The sequence below is a fragment of the Schistocerca cancellata genome, chromosome 8 (genome assembly GCF_023864275.1).
Source record: "Schistocerca cancellata isolate TAMUIC-IGC-003103 chromosome 8, iqSchCanc2.1, whole genome shotgun sequence".
NCBI classification, from domain to species: domain Eukaryota; kingdom Metazoa; phylum Arthropoda; class Insecta; order Orthoptera; family Acrididae; genus Schistocerca; species Schistocerca cancellata.
In genome coordinates, this window is record NC_064633.1 from 360,465,158 (window position 1) to 360,486,016 (window position 20,859).

The 20,859-nt window shown below is 36.8% G+C and overlaps 1 protein-coding gene across 1 annotated transcript in view; it reads right to left on the reverse strand.

Moving 5' to 3' along the window:
* LOC126095180 (protein mesh) overlaps window positions 1-20,859 on the reverse strand; it is a 267,125-nt gene that overhangs the window by 148,196 nt on the left and 98,070 nt on the right. The window contains exons 8-10 of the mRNA XM_049909911.1: window positions 15,033-15,226; window positions 6,032-6,177; window positions 3,747-4,028 (exon numbers count right to left, since the gene is read on the reverse strand). Coding sequence (XP_049765868.1) covers window positions 3,747-4,028; window positions 6,032-6,177; window positions 15,033-15,226 — 622 coding nt within the window. The remainder of the gene's footprint in view (window positions 1-3,746; window positions 4,029-6,031; window positions 6,178-15,032; window positions 15,227-20,859) is intronic.

Sequence of the window (20,859 nt, forward strand, 5' to 3'; positions counted from 1 at the left end):
TTTTGTTGAAGCTGTTAATTCTTTCTGTGGTGATGGACACAAAATTTCTTGTGACTCATGCTTGGCAAAAGTTAAGCGTATTCATAATAAGCGTAACATTACTTTTCATATTTAGGTTGATCAGTTTCAACTTTTTACATTTGTTATGTTTAGGTGTAGCTAACATTTTCTTTTATGTGTTACAGGATCATTACACCAGCAGAAGTCAGCAAAATTTGATCCTGCTCTGGTCTGTGAGCTGGGCCGGAGGGGTGTCAGAATAATTAAATTTTGAAATAAAACAATTTTAAACACTTTAAAAATAAAAAATTTTAAACATAAATGTCTTGATAATTTTTTCACACCATTTCCATTCTGATATTTATTTAATTAATTAGGTTCAATAAATTCAGATTAATAATTATATAGCTTAAAACAAGCTGTAAATACCAGGCTGCATCCCACATGTGTAGATACAGCTGGAGCCAAACTTGATAAGTCAAGCTTGAAATATAGCTTGAACTCTACCAACTTTGATGTTTGTTTCAAGCTTGAATCCAGCTAACAGGCCTGAATATTCCAGCTTTGATCAAGCTTATATACTTGAACTTTACATCTGGAAACAAGTTTGAAACCGGCTTACTGTGCTATCTGGGTGAAGATGCAAAGCTAGTTCTTATTGCTCATAGTAATCACACGCAACAAGCAAGAATCAGCTGAGGAAATTGTAAACAATGTCTTTCAGAAAATTATTCAGTTGTTCTCTTCAAATAGACTCTCACTAAATATTGAGAAAACATAGTTTATACAATTCTATACACTAAATGGCATAACATCACTGATAAATATAGACTATGAATAGATGTCTGTTACCAAGGCAGAATACTCAAAATTTCTGGGTGTGTGCATTCATGAGAAATTGAATTGGAAGAAACATATCGCTGATCTGCTGAAACAGTTAGGTTCAGCTAGTTATGCTGTTAGGGTTATTGCAGATTTTGATGCTAAACATATCAGTAAATTAGCCTATTATGCCTATTTTCATTCACTGCTTTCATATGGCGTCATATTTTGGGGCAATTTGTCATTAAGAGAGAAAGTATTCATTGCACAAAAGTGTGTAGTCAGAATAATAGCTGGAGCCCACCCAAGATCACCTTGCAGACATTTATTCAAGGAACTCGGAATATTCACAGTACCTTCGGAATACATACATTCACTTATGAAATTTGTCATTAATAACCCATACCAATTCAAAAATAACAGTGAAATGCATAGCAACAACACTAAAAGAAAGGATGGTCTTCACTAGTCTGGATTAAATCGCACTTTGGTTCAGAAAGGGGTGAATTATGCTGCCACAAAAATCTTTGGTCATTTTCCAAATAGTATTAAAAGTCTGACAGATAGCCAACCAACATTTAAAAGCAAATTAAAAGAATTCCTGAATGATAACTCCTACTCAATAGATGAATTCTTAGATATAAAGTAGTAAAAAAAAAAAAAAAAAAAGTGACACGTTCCACATCATTATGATATGTCGTATTCATGACCTATGGAACAAGAATTAATGTATGTATGATAGACAGTGAATGCCATCAACTGGTATTGACATATTTCCAGTTGCTACAGAGTTAAGGTAGCAAAAACACTGAGTTCTTACTGGATTTCAGGTCTGCCTACTACACAAACAGCTGCTTTCTTAAATGGCCAAACACATTTCAGCACCTTTGTGCCATATCCATGGATACTTTTATTCAGTTCTTTAAAATATAAAAATGTTTTAAGTAATGATTATTCAAACAAAATTGGGCATAAAAATAGTTTTGTTCAGTTTTTGGTATTGCTTTGTTTTTTTCTACACTGTTGAGTTCTGTACAACTATGTGTGGGAAGTTCTGGCTGAGAATTTCTGATTTTGTACTGTTGAGTGCTGTACAACTATCTTTACGTTACTAATGTGTGGAAAGTTCTGACTGAGAATTATGAATTATTTAGGAATGATGGATATGTCTCACTGAGAGGCAAAAGCACTGCGTCATCGTTATGTCAACTGAACACAATGTAGGGAGACAGGTGTGTGCTTGTGAGTGAGTGTCATGTGTTTGAGAGCATGTTTCTCCTACAAGCTTGAAAAAGGAAGCTCCTTCTGAAAGCTAGCAAAGCTCTGTACCTTCTGTTTGTGTACCTATCAACGACACAGCACTTCTGCCTTCCATTGAGTTGTCTCCTTTATTCCTAAATCATTCGTAATTCTAAGTAATTTGTAATTCTCTTTACATTACTGTATATTAGTAGCTTCTCTTCTACTACTAAAAGAAGTTACTGTGTGTTTGGTTGGTGAGTTAGTAAATCCCTTTATCTATAAACACAATTTTGTTGTGTAAAAATGATTTGTGTCTATATTTTGAGATTGCTTACAATTAGTTTCAAATGGATATTTTGAAACTAACTGTAGGCAATCAAAAAATACAGTCTTGAAATATTTTCATAAACTAAATTAAATTTATGGATAAACTGATTTTTTACCTAGCCAACCAAACTTACAGCAACATCATTTAATTGCAGATGGCAAGCCACCAATATACAGTAACACAAAAAGAGCCCTATAGATTGCACACCTTAACTTGGCTGCTCTGTGATCAGTGAAAGCCGGCTGACTTCATGTTGCTACAGAATGTTTACACTAATTGCAAACCTTAGCTACGTAACAGTGCTGTGCACCACAGCAATAAGTATCCATTGTGAATTTAGTGTTGATTCGTGTGAGGTATTTCTCATAGTGACTGATAATATTATTTACAAAATTGAGTGAAGAGGCTGTACCTGGTCCTTCTAATGACTCACCATCAACTTTTGTGTCATTACTGCTATGCATTAACACATTACATGTTTGATGTTTGGATAATAGGTGGACCTGAAATCCAGTTATTTTTATGTGGAAACACAACTAAAGCTTCAAAATGGAATGATAAATAAAACTCTGTATTAGGTGGGTCATCTCAGTGTCTCACTTCTGCCTTCATAGGCAAAAACACACTAAACATAATGTTGTCTGCCAACTACCTTCACTCTCAAATGGAAACCAGTCAATGCCTGTTGATGTCATTTGATTTACTCCCATCAGCCACTTTGCTTTGAGTCTTTTGACAACATGTTGTTAGTATACTGACACAATAGTTAACAAACTTTTAAATCGAATGGATGAGTGTGTGGAGAATACAGACAACATTATTCCAACAACTGTATTGTGGATACTTGATTCTGTACGAAAATAATCTGGAAGTTATCTGTAACTGCTCAAAGCTTTCATTCACAACTGAACCAGATGATTTGTTAAGCTGCAGTGAATTGTTGAGTATGCAGCATTATACTGAGATGTGTTTTATATGAAGAAGTAATTATACTTTTTATTGATATCTGATTGAAACTACTTTGTTCCATTTCTGAACAATGTCCACTCAGCTAAAGCTAGGCCATGTCCATTAAAACTGGTTGCTTAAAAAAAAAGAAAAAAAATGTATAATCTCTTAGGCTGTTAGTATGGACTGTCATGATTAGTATTTATTTCTGAAAATATCTTCATACTAGTGATTTACATTTTCAGAGTCACTTTGTTTCATTCTAAGTGTATCTACAAATATTTTTCCAGTATAAATAAATTATATGTGACCAAATGTAGTCGCACACTGTCTGAAAATCTTGATTCATTAATCAAAGTCACTGATCACTTATCTTCTGTATTACATAGAAATATTTTACACAGACCTTGGAATTCCTGATCGAAGACAGTGTACTGCACCCTCATGGTAGAAACACTTATGATTGGCATCCTTATCACAGTCGTAGTCTGGCATGAAGCGGCCCTTATCAACAAGAGCATGCTCCAGATCACAAGGACATTGCGGGATGTCATTTGCAAAGCTCTTCAAGTAGCGATCATTCATTAACCAATTATCACACATATTTGCAGGCCAGTCTGTACCATACTGTCTTTCCCATTGTGGACCAAAGTACCACCCAAGAGGAATAGGACGACTCCATATGACACTGAAACAATTAGCCATCAGACAATGACTACACTACAAAAAATGACAAATGCATATACAGTGGAACAAAATCTACATAATTCAATTCACATCGGCCAGTTTATGCATCAGCTTATCTGTTATTCAGTGACAATTCTTATTTGTGTATAAGCCATCACAATTAACGTGGAATATGTAATGTGACCTACAGTGTTGAATAAATATGGGCTCACATTACATATTAACCAAAAATTTGAAATTTCAAACAAAGGACATTTTAAAAACAATATATATATATACATGAGGCTTTGCATTGTCGTGGAGCAGAATGACCCCAGGAGTGAGATTACCTGGTCGTTTTGATTTGATCACTTGGCAAAGGGTGGTCAAGGTTTGTGAGTAACGCTGGGCATTCATTGTTGTCCTGTGCTGCAGGAAGTGAATCAGAAGGGGGCCATCTTGGTCAAAGAAGAATGTAAGCATAACCTTTCCTGCTCTCCTCTGGATGGCCTTGGCTTTTTTTTTGCTGGTGGTGACCCTGGATGGTTCCACTGGAGACTTTGTCGTTTTGATTCTTGTTCAAAGTGATGACACCATGACTCATCTCCAGCCACCATTCATGCCAGGAACACATTCCCTTCCCAAGCGTAGCGCAGCAGCAGATGAGCGAGACAGTGGACCATTTGACATGCTTCCTGGTGTGGTTGAAAACTGTGGGGCACCCATTAGGCACACACTTTGTGCATGTGCAGTTGTTCCTTTATGACGGTGTGAATACTTCCAACACTCAGTCTGAACATGGGGGCTATGGCTTTCACTGTCTCTCAGCAGTCCTCAATAATGAATGCATCCGCCAGCTGGATAATGTCATTGGTAATGTAATGTGGTGCTCCAGACTGTGCATCATTGGCTAATGACACCCATCCTTCCCTGAAGCATTGGTACTACGCCTTGATCCTTGCAATGAATGTGCAGTGTTCACCGTACACTTGTGACATTTGTCGATGAATGTCCTTTCTTCCTACTCCTTCCACTGTCATAAAATGAACAACACCTCTTTGCTCTTCTTTTGACAACCCCATGTCACTGTTTGCAATACGACTAGCAGCATTGGGTGATTGATCCATGCTGCTGCTAGCTGTGTATAGCCATGTGACATGCATGCACTCCATCTAGCAATGGACTGTGAACTTCCATGCTCTGGTGGGGTCCACAACTCGTTACACATGCCCAATATTATCCTCCTGCCATCAGTTAAGATATACATGATGAATTGGACTGTCATAAGCAACAGTCTTGCAAAAATTGGCAGAATTCATTACGAGGGAAATCTTAAATAAGACCTTGGTAAAATGTCATTAGACCCCAAAATGTTACATTTCTTGCATAAATTCTTAAAGTGGGTTATTTAACTTGGTGAAAATTGTCAAAAAAATAGGCTCAGAATGCATCTTATCTCCATGCTTTTTATCTCTTGCACACAATTTAAGGCAATAACTGGCATTAAAACTTCAAACAGAGCTACAAAGTGTAAAAGACAGTTGAATGATGAAGTGAGACATATCAGGGACAAATAAAAACGAAATGAAATAGAAGAAGGGCAAATTTGGAAACAAAACATGAACAGAGGATGATATGTACAATGTCTCCTCTCTATCAGCTGTTATTTTTTATCAACAAGTTGTCCACTACATCTTAGTTAGTAAGCTAGATTTTGAACAATGTCTGATACACATTATAATTGCAATCATCTGTGAAAATTTGCATAATCCCTCTTGGCTGTTGTGTACAGCTGCATTATCTGCCAATTTCTGGTGAGAAGATACTTGTCACATACCCCCGTATAGTCTGTAAGATTACTAATGCCTTCTTTTTTTCTGTTTCAATTTGAGAAAATTTTTGTATATCCTTGTCAGAAATAACAAATACACCAGGTATATTTATAAAAGTAGAATTTAGCTGCTCATTGCCTGTTGTATTATTCTGTAAAAAAGAGTATCATACTGCATCAGACAAACTACTTACGGTGAGATTGATGAACCAGCATATATCTCAGGATTGGTTAGGTTGATCTGTATAAAGCCAAAATGTGCATCTGTCACCAGGTAATTGTTCCTGTTGCGAAAATTTGCTGGTGCAATAGTGAATGATCCAGAATTTGGTGTACCAGTCTACATGATACAAATAAAAAAAATTAGATTATAATCATAAAAACCACAAGAACTAATACAGTAGATATGGTGTGACAATTATTGAACAGTATGAAAAAAAAGAAATGTAAATTAGTTACAAACTATGGCCTGTACACACTTTATTAAACATGTAAACATCACTTCAGATTTCGGTTATGATATGTTCAATATGCCTGTCATCATTGGCGATGATGTAGCGCAGACGAATAGCAAAATTCTGCACAACCCGCCAAAGTGTTGGAACATATGTGCTGTTGATCACCTCCTGAATTGGTGTTTTCAGCTCAGCAATGGTTCTGGGGTTATTGCTGCACAACTTGTCTTTCATAAAGCCTCACAGAAAGGAGCCACATGTGTTCATATACGGAGAATATGGTGGCCCATCAAGGCCCATGCCAATGGCCTCTGGGTACCCCAGAGCCAGAATGTGGTCCCCGAAGTGCTCCTCCAGGACATCAAACACTCTCCTGCTTCGATGGTGTCAAGCTCCATCTTGCATGAACCACATCTTATCAAAATCTGGGTTCTTTGGATAATGCGGATGAAATCATCTTCTGAAACCTTCACATACCATTCGGTAGACACCATGCCATCAAGGAATATTGAACCAATTATTCTGTGACTCGGCATTGCACGCCACACAAACACTCATTGAGGGTGAAGAGGCTTCTCGGTCATGAAATGTGGATTCTCAGTCCTCAAAATGCACCAGTTTTGCTTTTTTCATGCAAATGGAAAACAGCAAGAAGGTTCGAGGGCATGTGCATACTAATTCCTATCATGCCCTGTGGCGAACAGTGCAGTTTGGTGTCCTAACACAAACTGTTCAGAAGTTATGGCAATTTTATTTTGTATAGTTCAATAATTGAGACCCTGTATCTAAAGCAGCAAAAACTAATGTGAAACTACTCATCAAGAAAACTGATTATGGCATACTACTGGAACTTTGCTAAATGTATAGCCACTAAACTGTAGCTGCCTATCACCTGCAGAAAAGAACTTATTGTTCATTTAGTTTTTATTCTGCACAGGTCTCTTTAAGCTACCAGCTTTTTTTATTTAGTGAATTTATTACTTACTCATTTTGTTTTCTCATTTTAATGTCTTCAGTAAGCCATTAAATTTGTCTTATTATGCTTTTCTCTGCTCCTTTCATGACATTTACATCACTTTATAATATTTTGCCTCTGATCCTGCATTTAAAAATCTCAGTTTAAATGTGAAAAGCTGGGCTCACCAGCCTCATGTCATTCATTTCCAGTCATCCTAACAGATGACCATAGTATCGTAACACCAAAGTTTACCAGTTTAGCTCCCTCATTTGTGTGCGACATTCTGTGCTCGACACTCGCTTGCAGTGGTCGCCTTTGCTCTACCCAGTCTCATGACACTTGGGGTCACAGCACATGACCTAGGTGTTCTAATTCTTATCTTATACCATGCTTCTTCACCTGACCAGTTTCTCTGTTTTATTTATTTATTTTTTTTTTCCTAAGTATTAGCTCAAGCGCTGTTAGAATTGTGTATATGATGTCTGCATTAGTTTTCATTGTTTTATGCATACATGTGTACATAAAAATTATTTTTATCACACTTCACTTGTCTGGACCTGATGATGGGAATTTGTAAGCCTGCAACTGGTCATAATATTAAAAAACAAAAACCTTACAACTGAAGCTGTGATTTTCATGTCTATAACAATGCTCAGTTGCAGAAGTTCCCCAACAGGATTGTTTGCCTTAAGCATCAACTCCGTACCAAAAAATCTGTCTTATCAGCTTGTTGTTGTTGTGGTCTTCAGTCCTGAGACTGGTTTGATGCAGCTCTCCATGCTACTCTATCCCGTGCAAGCTTCTTCATCTCCCAGTACCTACTGCAACCTACATCCTTATGAATCTGCTTAGTGTATTCATCTCTTGGTCTCCCTCTACGATTTTTACTCTCCACGCTGCCCTCCAGTACTAAATTGGTCATCCCTTGATGCCTCAGAACATGTCCTACCAACCGATCCCTTCTTCTAGTCAAGTTGTGCCACAAACTTCTCTTCTCCCCAATCCTATTCAATACCTCCTCATTAGTTATGTGATCTATCCATCTAATCATCAGCATTCTTCTGTAGCACCACATTTCAAAAGCTTCTATTCTCTTCTTGTCCAAACTATTTATCGTCAGTGTTTCACTTCCATACATGGCTACGCTCCATACAAATACTTTCAGAAATGACTTCCTGACACTTAAATCTATATTCGATGTAAACAAATTTCTCTTCTTCAGAAATGCTTTCCTTGCCATTGCCAGTCTACATTTTATATCCTCTCTACTTCGACCATCATCAGTTATTTTGCTCCTCAAATAGCAAAACTCCTTTACTACTTTAAGTGTCTCATTTCCTAATCTAATTCCCTCAGCATCACCCGACTTAATTCGACTACATTCCATTACCCTTGTTTTGCTTTTGTTGATGTTCATCTTATATCCTCCTTTCAAGACACTATCCATTCCATTCAACTGCTCTTCCAAGTCCTTTGCTGTCTCTGACAGAATTACAATGTCATCGGCAAACCTCAAAGTTTTTATTACTTCTCCATGGATTTTAATACCTACTCCGAATTTTGCTTTTGTTTCCTTTACTGCTTGCTCAATATAAAGATTGACTAACATCGGGGAAAGGCTACAACCCTGTCTCACTCCTTTCCCAACCACTGCTTCCCTTTCATGTCCCTTGACTCTTATAACTGCCATCTGGTTTCTGTGCAAATTGTAAATAGCCTTTCGCTCCCTGTATTTTACCCCTGCCACCTTCAGAATTTGAAAGAGAGTATTCCAGTCAACATTGTCAAATGCTTTCTCTAAGTCTACAAATGCTAGAAACGTAGGTTTGCCTTTCCTTAATCTAGCTTCTAAGATAAGTCGTAGGGTCAGTATTGCATCACGTGTTCCAATATTTCTATGGAATCCAAACTGATCTTCCTCGAGGTCGGCTTCTACTAGTTTTTCCATTCATCTGTAAAGAATTCGCATTAGTATTTTGCAGCTTAATAATTGACATATTCTGCATCACATCCTGTTTAGGAAGTTGGCAGTAGCTTGTTCTGGACTCCTGGCAGCATTAGCTTGTGCTGGTCTGGAATCACAATGGATGGCCTGATCTCGGTAGTGTTCTACAGCATAATTGTGTGTTGAATTTCAAGGAAAACAGTACACAAATAGTGGCAGGGGCAATCTATGGTCACTTAAAAGACCTGTGATGCAGGGCATATCAGACATTAAGTTGAAAAGACCAGATTTTTTGGTACAGAAATAATGTTTAGAGGGTGCAACGGGAAACACAGCAAAAGGTCACACAGAAAAGATAGATTGCAATGGATTGGCACTGGAATTTGGTGGCCAGCAAGTGGCCATAGGTTGTGCCAAACTCCACTGTGGTTGGTTAGACTGGTGTAGCAGTTGGGTAGCTGGCAGTCACAATATGTATGGATAATTCAAAAGATGTCTACCATTCACCACTAGATCTCCTACTAACACCCTCTGATTCCTGTCAGATATACAGAATTTGAACCATTTTGCATCTCTTCCTGTTACACTTTAATTTACTTCTATTATTATTATTATATTATATACTATACTACATATTATTATATTATAATTATACTAATTTATATAAAAAGATAATGCTACTCACTACACAGAGGAGGCTTTTAGTTGCAGGTAGATAAAATGAAAAAGACCGCTAAAATATTTAATTTTTCAGACAAATAACTTCTTCTGAAGTAGAAAACACACCCACATTCATAGAAGGCTATCTACACACATAACAGAAATTTATTTAATTCATTAGATAATAAATTACAGGCTGCACTAATAACTAAGTTTTCAATGAGCAAATTCATATTTCCTAGTGCTGGGTCAAGGAATCAAAACCACTTTAGGCCCTGTTCCAGATATTCTAATTTATTTACTCAGTATTCTAGCACTGGTTTTCAAAATGTATTCCATGAATTATGTATTGTCGTTGTCCAATAACTGTCTCACAATAGTTCAACTTTCAATTTTGGTGTTTAGTTATGAACAATTACAATAACATGCAACACTACATTGATGTCAGACTTGCAATGCTTGCTACTGGTATCCTGTTTATGCACAGCTGTCATACAGTTAGAGATGTATGTTTAGCAAATGGTTATGCCTGAACTGTTTGAGTTATGAATCTTTAAACTACTATTACTCATTTCAAAAATCTTAAGTGTATGTGAAATGCACCCCAGTTGTTTCCTGTTCCTTGTGTTGTGTGTATGAACAGTCTCATTACGCTCCAGTGTCCGTCCCTGGTAGCTGAGTGGTCAGCGAGACAGAATGTCAATCCTAAGGGCCCGGGTTCGATTTCCGGCTGGGTCAGAGATTTTCTCCACTCAGGGACTGAGTGTTGTGTTGTCCTAATCATCATCATTTCATCCCCATCGACGCGCAAGTGGTGTCAAATCGAAAGACTTGCACTCGGCGAACGGTCTACCCGACCGGATGCCCTAGTCACACGATGTTAAAATTAGTCTCCAGTTTTGTGTGATCACATAATGCACTCACAGTGGTCTTGAATATATACAATTATGCAAACATCAGAATGTTTAGTTTTTTAAAACAACTTTTACATGATTCTTTTTGTTTCTTTTTCAATATTATTCAAGGGTGTGCTTCTGTAATGTGAATATTCTCTTCATTCCTGTGATAGTTGAGTTCCCCATACATGATTCCATACCGCATGTATGGTTCAAAAAGTCCATCATAGGCAATGCACAACAGGTCTCAGTGAGTATACCGAGCCAGTTGTTTCATTATAAATATCACTGAGCTTAGCTTACTGGAAATAGTGTTTATCTGCTGTTTCCAGTTTAGCTCACTGTCTATTGTAATGCCCAAAAACTTAACTGAAGCGATTTCTTCCAGTCCATTTTCATATAAGAAAACATCCATATGTTCGTCTTTTTGTTTATTTTTTAGGACCATGTACATAGGGTTTTTTTTTTCAGATTAATAATTAACTCATTGTCAGAGAACCATTATGCTGTACTACTGACTAATATGAATGTATTTTGTTCAAGTGCCTCCAAATTGTTGGAAACATTTAGCTCAGTCATATCATCTGCATAATGTATTTTGATTTCATTTTCACATGTTTGTTTATTATTCACAAATAAATTGAAGAGAACATGTCCCATTACAGATCCTTGAGGTACAACATACTTAATGCTTCTAACTTCTGATCTGTATAAGTTATTTATGGCTACATATTGCCTCCTGTTACTTAGATATGCATGTCCACGAATACCATTACTCTCAAGTTTCTTTACTACGTCTGTATGATCAACTGTGTCAAATGCCTTGGATAGATCAAGAAAAACTCCAGACACTGCCAACTTGTCGTCCAAGGCCTGTATGGGTGAATCTGTTAATGACTGAGTTGCTGTTTCTGTTGATTTCCCTTTCTGATATCCATGCTGTGCTGGAGTTATTACATTATGTTTTTCCAAATAAGCAGTTATTCTGTTTAACATGAGAATTTCTAATACTTTGGAGAAGCCTGATACTAAAGATACTGGCCTGTAGTTGTTAGGGTCATCGTGCTCTCCCTTTTTGTATACAGGGACTACTTTAACTAATTTGAGTTTATCTAGAAATACTCCTTCTTGGAAAAAGCAGTTGGCAATATCCAGTTGTGGCATAATTATTTCTGCTGCCACCTGGTTGATTAGGAAGTTTGACACTTCACCATGTCCAGCAGACTTTTTTGCTTTTAGCTTTTTAATAACATTTGTCAGTTCCTTTTCAGACACTGGTTTCAGGAACATTGAGTGGCTTGGTTTATCTGTCACAATAGTTTGGTGAGTTCCTTGGCTATTTATCCATGCTTTAGTTTTTCTGTTGCATCTGTGTAGTTATTATTCAGGATGTTGGCAATTTTTGTTTTATCTGTGATGATTTTGTTATTTACTGTCATAGTTTCTATTTCATTTGTTTTCTGTGAGTATTTTTTCTTGCCCATCTCAGAGTTAATTACATTTCAAGCTGCTCTCATTTTATTTGTTGATTTTGAAATAAACTCATTAATTGATTTTGATTTTTCTTGTCTTAGCAACTGCCTGTATTTCTTCTGGTGCTGCCTGTAGGTTTCAATATTTTCTCTGTTTCATTTCTATTAAGGTAGCTCTCTGTTCTATTATTTCCTTCATGGTCCACTGCTTATTTTCGAGATTTTTTCTTTCCCTCTTGGTTTTTGGAAATGCTAAACTGAAATAATGTGGTATAGTGTCTGTCTTGGAAAGCATTATATTTTTCATCTGTTCCCTGGGCTTGAAGTGTGTCCATCCACTGTTCTTCTGTTAACATCACTTTGAAGATGTTGATATTTTGTTGGCTGATAAGTCTAACATCTCTTTCTACACTTTTATCTTCCTTTTGTGAGTTCAGATTTCCATATGCTTCACAAAGTTGTCCAAAATGATCAGAAATTCCTGTTTGTAGAACCTTTGTTGTATATGCATTGCTATCTATATCAGTGATAATAATAATAATAATAATAATTGACTCAGTTTCCAAAGTCACTATTGTTGGTTCCATAACAGTTGCCTTAATGTTGTACTGTAGTAGAAGCTCCTCAAATTTTTGCTTTCTCTGTGTCTCTCTTCCCATATCACTGTTAAAATCACCACATATTTCACAATCTTTCTTTTTTTTTCTAGTAGAAGTATCAGCACACTGCCTCCTCAGCCATTGTTGTCTTTCTTGATCCTGAAGCCACTATTTCTCAGTCGAGTGGCTCCTCAACTGCCATCATGAGGCAGAGGGCATCCCATTTCCTCCAATCAAGTTCCAGGAATCGAATGCAGGTCCTCTGCATAGCAACCATACATACTGACTTCTGAACTATGGAGGCGGACTTATTGTGGTATGGGTACCATTACAAAGCACAGGCTGAAATGGGAAACAGTAATGCATTCCAAGTGACAGTATAGTTCAAATAGAGGCAGTTCTGTTATAAGGTGATCAAAAAATTCCAAGATGGCCAGCAAATTTTCCTGACCCAACATGATGCAGTAAATATGCCATTCACTACAGCATATGAAACAAACCTCACTCAGAACACCTTCTTTTACCATTAATGAAGAGATCAATACTCCACTATTTTCTTCACATTATGACTACATTTCCAATTTTCAACCAAATCAGGTATAAAAACACCAACAACTTTGGCAGTGCAAGGAGATATAATCCACAGCATACTTAAACCAATTTTATCACATAATAGAAAAATGCCATATCCTTGTAAGATAATTTTTCTACAGTTTTCGTATTTATGCTCAGAGGAAAAGTAGAATGAGTTATAACTTTATTTAAATGGTTATTAGTGCACACAAACTAAAGGCATTTTTTGCACAACTGCATTTACACTTCTAAATCACATCTATTACACATAGATTCAAATAATGAGTAATGACCAGATTTGGCTAGCTTAATTAAAGACATAATTTAATTCTTCTTATGTCAATTCTTCTTATGTCAGTTCTTCTAATGTCAGTTCTTCTTATGTTTTCAGTTATCTGCTTTATCATAAAAACTAAATACTAAAAACCAAACAATTACATAATTCAAAGAATCAAAGTTATTAAAACAAAATTGTTGAATTGACTTGTAAATGTGGCATTACCTGCACATCAGAAAGCATCTATTTTTGTGTACAAGGAAAGGAAAAGTGCTTTGTCAGTCGGCCAGAGAGACATCAGTGATGCTTGTTATGCTTTGACACTTGGCATTGTTGCACAACAAACTGAGTTTTTATAAATTGTGACAGATGTGCAGCAGTAATGAGCAGATAATATGGCTTTTGGAAATGAACAAACAGAAAACATCTTGTGACCAGTTTAATAACTAAACAACCCATTGGCCAACCCTTGAAAACAGCTGGAGGAAGCAGAAGGAAATGACGACCAACCAGATTAGTAACAGAATTCAAGTTCTTCAATTGAATGTATTCATTTGATCATATAACTAAAAGCACTGACACATAACCAGATGTACTGTCATTGTTGTCAGAAAAGCTAGTCAGCAATCTAATACTTTTTATATATGAGAGGAGTTTACAAGCAGCACTATGTTAATGTTGCAATTCCACCTATTTTTATGACAAATAGGCTATATAGGATTTAGATGAGAGTGTTTCAATTTGTGTGTGTGCATACCCCAGCTCATTAATGGATTTCTCACAACACTAGCAAAATTTCCAGCTTATATGAAAGCCAGATGAATATGGTAGATGGAAATAAATCCTACTGCTCTTAATGTTATCTGTCTTTGTCTATGATTGTGAATTATGAAAAGAAGAAATTTCACATCTTGTTCTAAAGTGAGTCTATGTCATACAAATATTGAATGTTACATCATAAAGTTTACAGGAATATGGCCTATGAAACATATAATATAACTGTGTGATGAAAGTGCAATTTTTACTGTTCTGTCATAACATTTGCTGCACAAATTGCAAGAGAAAATATTCAGTTGGTGTTTAACTGAAGAGCAGGATAACAAATTTATAACTTTCCTGTGTTCCATTAGTCGAATAGGCCACATCACAAAAGACTGAGTGTTTTTCAACATTAATTATACAGTACCATTCCAATTACTGTACTGCACCAAACATGGTAGTGAATGTTCATAAGCTATATGTAATACTGTAACTGTTGTAAGACCAAATTAGAAACTACTACTAGTTGCTAAATTACTATTAGTTGACTATGTCATATATCTGATTTAATATACAATCACATAGCATTGAAAGATCTTACCTCCAGTATATCAATATACACTAGCTCAGGCATCTTACGGGACTCTCGGTAGCCCCAAAGAGATATTGTCAGTTGTGCTGCTGAATTACTTGTCAAGTTTGCACTGTCCCACTTAATTAGTATCTCTGCTGGGCTCTTTAGATGGACATCATTTGTGTCAAATGTAATTTTTTCTTCTGCAGTTGCAGGAGTTTCTAGAAGGAAGAACAGTACATTGTCACATAAAATGCTAGTCATCCCCAGTAGGCCTTCTTCTTCCTCAGTAATCAAAAACTACTTAGCAGCAAGTTGTTGGGAAAACAAGAAATGTATTGCATACTTTAGTTATATGTGAAAATCAGTCAACAAATGTCACCCAGAAATATAGTGCAGTAGAAAGGGAAGAGAACAATGTGAAGTTAATGGTATCAGAGCAACACATATTTCAGACTAGTCTTCTCACTGAGACAGAGTACAGAGTGTAACTATTACTGCTGACTTATTTCCTACTGGATTTTGTCTCAGATCTTTGGCCAAAGTTTGGTTAATAATTCTTCTGATATTTCACTGACACAAGTGCCTGGTATTGTTGAAGATTCATCCTTTTCAACTACTTCCCTTTTATGCCCCTGATAACTGCAGTCTGGTTTCTGAACAAATAGTTGATAATCCTTCATCACTGTATGCTATTCCTATTACTTTCTGAATTTCAAAGAGCATATCTAGCTAGTATAGTAAAAAGTATTCTCAAAATCTACAAATGTTATAAATGTAGTCTGCCTTTCTTCAAATTATCTTCTACAATAAGTTGTAAGGGCAGTATTGCCTCTTGTGTTGTTAAATTTCTCCAGAAACCAAACTTATCTTCCCCAATGTTGGTTCCTGTCAGTTTTTCCATTGTTCTGCAAATAATTTGTCTGTTGGCACCTGCCTTCTTTGGAACTGGAATTATTACATTATACTTTTAAAGGCTGAGCATATTTTGCCAGTCTCGTTTATCTTGCACACCTGGCGGAATAGTTTTGTCATGGCTGGAGCCCCATATTATTTTTAACCAAATTCATGATATTTTTAAAATAACAAACAAAAATCAGCAAACCACAGAACTACCAACAATATAGGCTTAATTTATTTTCACGTAATTTACCATACTATTGATGAGAGGTAAAGCAATGTTTCACATACAATTTGGATGTGTGTGTGTGTGTGTGTATATATATATATATGAAAACAGATTTCATATATTTCACATTGAGGATGATGGTACAGACTCACTGGTACATGAGTAGTATTTTTAGTGGTGTGTATTCGCTCCAAATATGTGTTTGCACTAAGTTTCAAATCGTAGAAGCCTGTACAAGAGAAACTAACATATGTGGTTTTTATAGTTTTTTTAACTCTTACGAAGCTTTAATTACTGAAAACATTCTTTCGATAAACACATTAGACCTGGAATAGCTCATGAAAATTCAACGAAGCTTCTAAAATGTTTTAGATATACTCACTCCCTGAGAAAATGAATAAAAATTTCCTGCCATTTTCATTGACACATTAATTTCAAATTTGAGTCCCTTACTTCTACTGTATGTAGACCTAGCTACTTACGAAACAGTTTCCATCAAACAGTTCTTTCTCATCCTCAATAAAGTTCATGACACTAGATTTTACAAAACTACACAATTATTGAACTCTAATCTTGCTGATGGTTTTATTTAGGGTGATCCATTTTATTGGCTGATGAGGGTCCATAAATGGTTCATACCATTCGTGAATATACTCAATGTAGATATTACAGAAAGCTGTGATGGTATCATTAAATTGCTCATGTGTCACTAGACCATCACTTCCTAACCAAAAAGCAGAAGGATTTTCCGGCTTCTGATTTGTTGAGCAACATACAGTATTTATTTTGTCTGCAACTTCAGTTACATTTGGGTTACCTTTCCCTATTCAATGCACAGAATGTTTGAAACGAATTTCAGGAAAAATGTCTATTGTAATAGGAACTTGTTAAAGGACAGTTAGTAGAATTTTACTGTTTGACAAACAATGACTTTCAATAGCTGGTAAATCAGATAACTATCAAACGGTTATCACAAGAATAACTTTAATTGTTTATCTGAATGAAAACACAGTATCGTGAAAGGAACCACTAACGCTATAGTGGGTACCACGCTACACAGTAATGTGTGAAAAAGAAATATTTATCGCAAATAACAAAAAAAGTGATAAATAGAACATACAAAATCAGAAATACAACAGTATTTTGTTTTTAATACTCAGCAATAATTAAAAATATAGTTTCCGTTGTAACCGACGAAAATATAATAAAAAGCACCAGGAGGAAATGTAATTCACAATGCGAGGCAAGGCGTGACGTCACAACAGCCATAACCATTACGCCGCTGGTTATTAAAATACCGGTATTGCAAATTCTTCTTGACCCTAAAAGGATATATTGTGAGATTTTGTTACATATACTGTATTAATATAGGTGGCTGTGGCTGTAAGTGAACAGATTAAACCGTATGCGCCAGTTTGGACACTACAGTAGCCATTACAAACAGAACATCCTACACCTATTAAATTATTTTCACTCTTTTAAGATTGTTTTTGTCTTTCTTTTTATTTCCTTCACAATTGGTTTTTGTAGCGTCAGCAGAAATTGCAATAATCTTTCTCTTAAGATCGAACTTTTGGATCACCTCTGCAGACAATCGAGGGCATATGCTCCGTATTTTCAAAACCAAAGTTCACAAACTCCAACATTGTCGGTATGCTGTCTTTATCTGGACCTCAAAACCAAACCACTAAATGAACCAAGCTTGAAATCCGCGGGGTTGGAAAAATCTATCGTCTCTGGCATAATTTGTTCTTCTCTCATTATTTGTTCATAGCAAAGGACGTAATAAGTTCGTCATAAATTATCTGGTTTTAATTGCGAGCACGAGAACTTCTTGTTGAACAGTGCTTTAATTATGTCAGTGGTGCACTCCACGGACTTGAAGCTCTGATTGTGTATCACAGTGTGGCATGCAAATGTGCCTTTTTGCGCCGAAAGTTGATTATTCATGCCTTACACTACTTTCACTGCTAACTGATTATCAGTTTTTCTTCTTTGAGAGTTGACTGAAGCGCAGTTTGATGTTCGGTAGATTTCACGTAAGTTATTTGCTCGATGCGTCCTCCGTGTCCAAGAATAAATTTCGCACAGCAAACTGTACACTCAGCATTCACACTATGTCTTACAATGAACGGCGATTCGTAAAGCCTCTTACTGTTTAGTGTTGACTTGTATTTCCCGTGAGTACAAAGGAAATATTAAGATATAATTTAACAAAATCACTGCTGCAAGCACTGTAAATGTTAAACTACCGCACAACAATACACTACCAAGCCAACTAGGAACCATCAGGTAGGCCTTTCTGGGGGTTGTGCTGCTATTGGCTACCGCGTATGACGTTAGCGGGAATACTGTTCGTTGCTCACGCTTGTCGGCGTGGGAATACTGTCTGTTTTAACACCAGCGTTAGGAACCTTATGCTGTAAAGTGCCGATGCACATTATTAAGCATAGCTTAAATCTATAATTATTAAATAAACACTTGTATGTTATAATAATAGCCACCTTAAAAGACTTAATATTAGGAGCTAGGACACCTTTCTACGTTCATAAATATTCACCGTAACTCATAAAGATCACGAAGCAACCAACTAGAGATCTTTCTTCGCAGCAATTTTTTTTTTTTTTTTTTTTTTGTGTTTTATGTTTTAGGTTGTATGTTCAGATGCCTTATTCTAATGAAAGTTCTTGGTATTACGTGGAGAGAAACTACTTTGTGATGTATTTCGGGAAGTTATGACATTATTGTAGAGATTATCTTTCGCGTCACTCCGTCACACTTAGCAACAAGTCGCCCACGAAAACAGCACATGCTACTTCAAATTAATTTATTTTATTGAGCGAGCCAACTGAAGGAGAAATGAGCCCACTTCTGGAGATTATTATGGAGATCAAGTCACTACCGGTGATGCAATCTGAATCCAGGAGAAGCTCCTCTGAGACTGAACCCAAGGAACTGTCAGTGCAAGATCGAATCTGGCCTGATGTGAAATACTGTCTAATTTGTTGTTTTATTGTACAAGAAAACTAGAAACTGATTCTAAATAACGAAATATGAAGACATCCACATGACTACTAAAAGGAATCCGCTAAATTTCCGTTACACGAGAGATCATACAAATCTAAAGGCTTTAAATTCAATTAAATACTTACTAAACTAAATAGTTACGAACAACTTCAATTGCAACGATGACATAATAATTTTGTGGGAAAACAAACCGTAGACAACGATTATTGACAGAACACTTAGAAAATGCAACAGGTCTATTAAAGAGACTGCGTACACCACGCTTGTCCAACCTCTTCTGGAGTACTGCTGTGTGCCGCATTAGATGGGATGGACGGAGGACATCGAAAACGTCCAAAGAAGGACAGCTCGTTTGGTTTGTGTTATCGCGAAATAGGGGCAACCATTACACAAAGGCGTTTTTAGTTGTGATGGGATCTGCATGAAGTTTCAATCATCATTCTTCCCCTCCGAATGCGAAAATATTTTTTTGGCGCCCACCTACATAGAGAGAAATGATCGTAATAAAATAAAACAGAGCCCACACGGAAAGATAAAATGTTCGTCATTCCCGCGCTGTGTCTGAGAGTGTAATGGTAGATAAGCAGCTTGAAGGTGGTTCGATGAACCCTCTGCCGGGAACGTAACTGCGAAATGCAGAGTAGTCGTGTGGATGTTGAAGAAGCACATTTATTTACTTCCACAACATGGACCCTGGACCCAGGACCCTGTTGCTTCTTTCAAAGCGTAGTTTTCTCTTCTTAGCAGTTGTATCTTACTTTTTAATCTATTTCATGTTAAGCAGTAAAATGTAGGTCCAGAACTGCCCCTGTGCTGGTCAACTGGTCTAACTTAATTTTCTTCAGAAATAAAGTTTCTAAAACAGACAGCGATCTCTATGAGAAACAGTGCGCGAATAATTACAAAACCAGTAGTACATACAAACGTGTTTCTAAAGAGGATGAATATCTGGCAATTACCGGGTGGTTTTAATTAAACTTTCCCTATTTAACACGCAATAACATGGAAATTAATTACTGTACGAGGACCAAACTTGTAGCATTAATGTCAAGGACATGGAGATGAGATATTATGCAGAATCAATACAATGGAAACACTTTTAATGTGCTGCTGCGGTACATCAAACCATTACATAACGGCACCATTACTGCTACAAAAGGGACTCAATATGGCGCCCATCAGTGTCCAGAAGAGTCTGAATGCGCAGGATAGTATTCTGCACAGCAGAACCAAGCATGTCCGCAGGTATGCTGACTACCCCTCTTGACATGCTGCAATTCGGATCAGCACAAGTGTGAATGATCCCCTGGTAAATCCTGACCTTCAGGTAGTTCCACAACCAGTAATCACAAGGAGTGAGATGAAGTGATTGTGCCGACCAAGCATTTGGAAACAATCGGCAGATAATTCGATCGTTTCCAAATCTGTTTTGGAAAAGCAAGTGAACTTCACGAGCGCTACGCGGTGGGGCCCTATCTTGCATGAAAACTGTTGAGCTCAACGTGTCTCTCTCCTGTAGGGCGAGTATGACATGCTGGCGAAGCATATCGCATTAACGCTGGCCAGTCACACTGCTACGTCTTTGGTCCTTGTGCGCCAACCTGTTCAAGAAAGAATGGTCCAGTGATGAACATAGCTGTGAAGCCATGCCATACAGCGACACGTTCAGCATGCAGAGGAACTTCATGCACGGTCAAT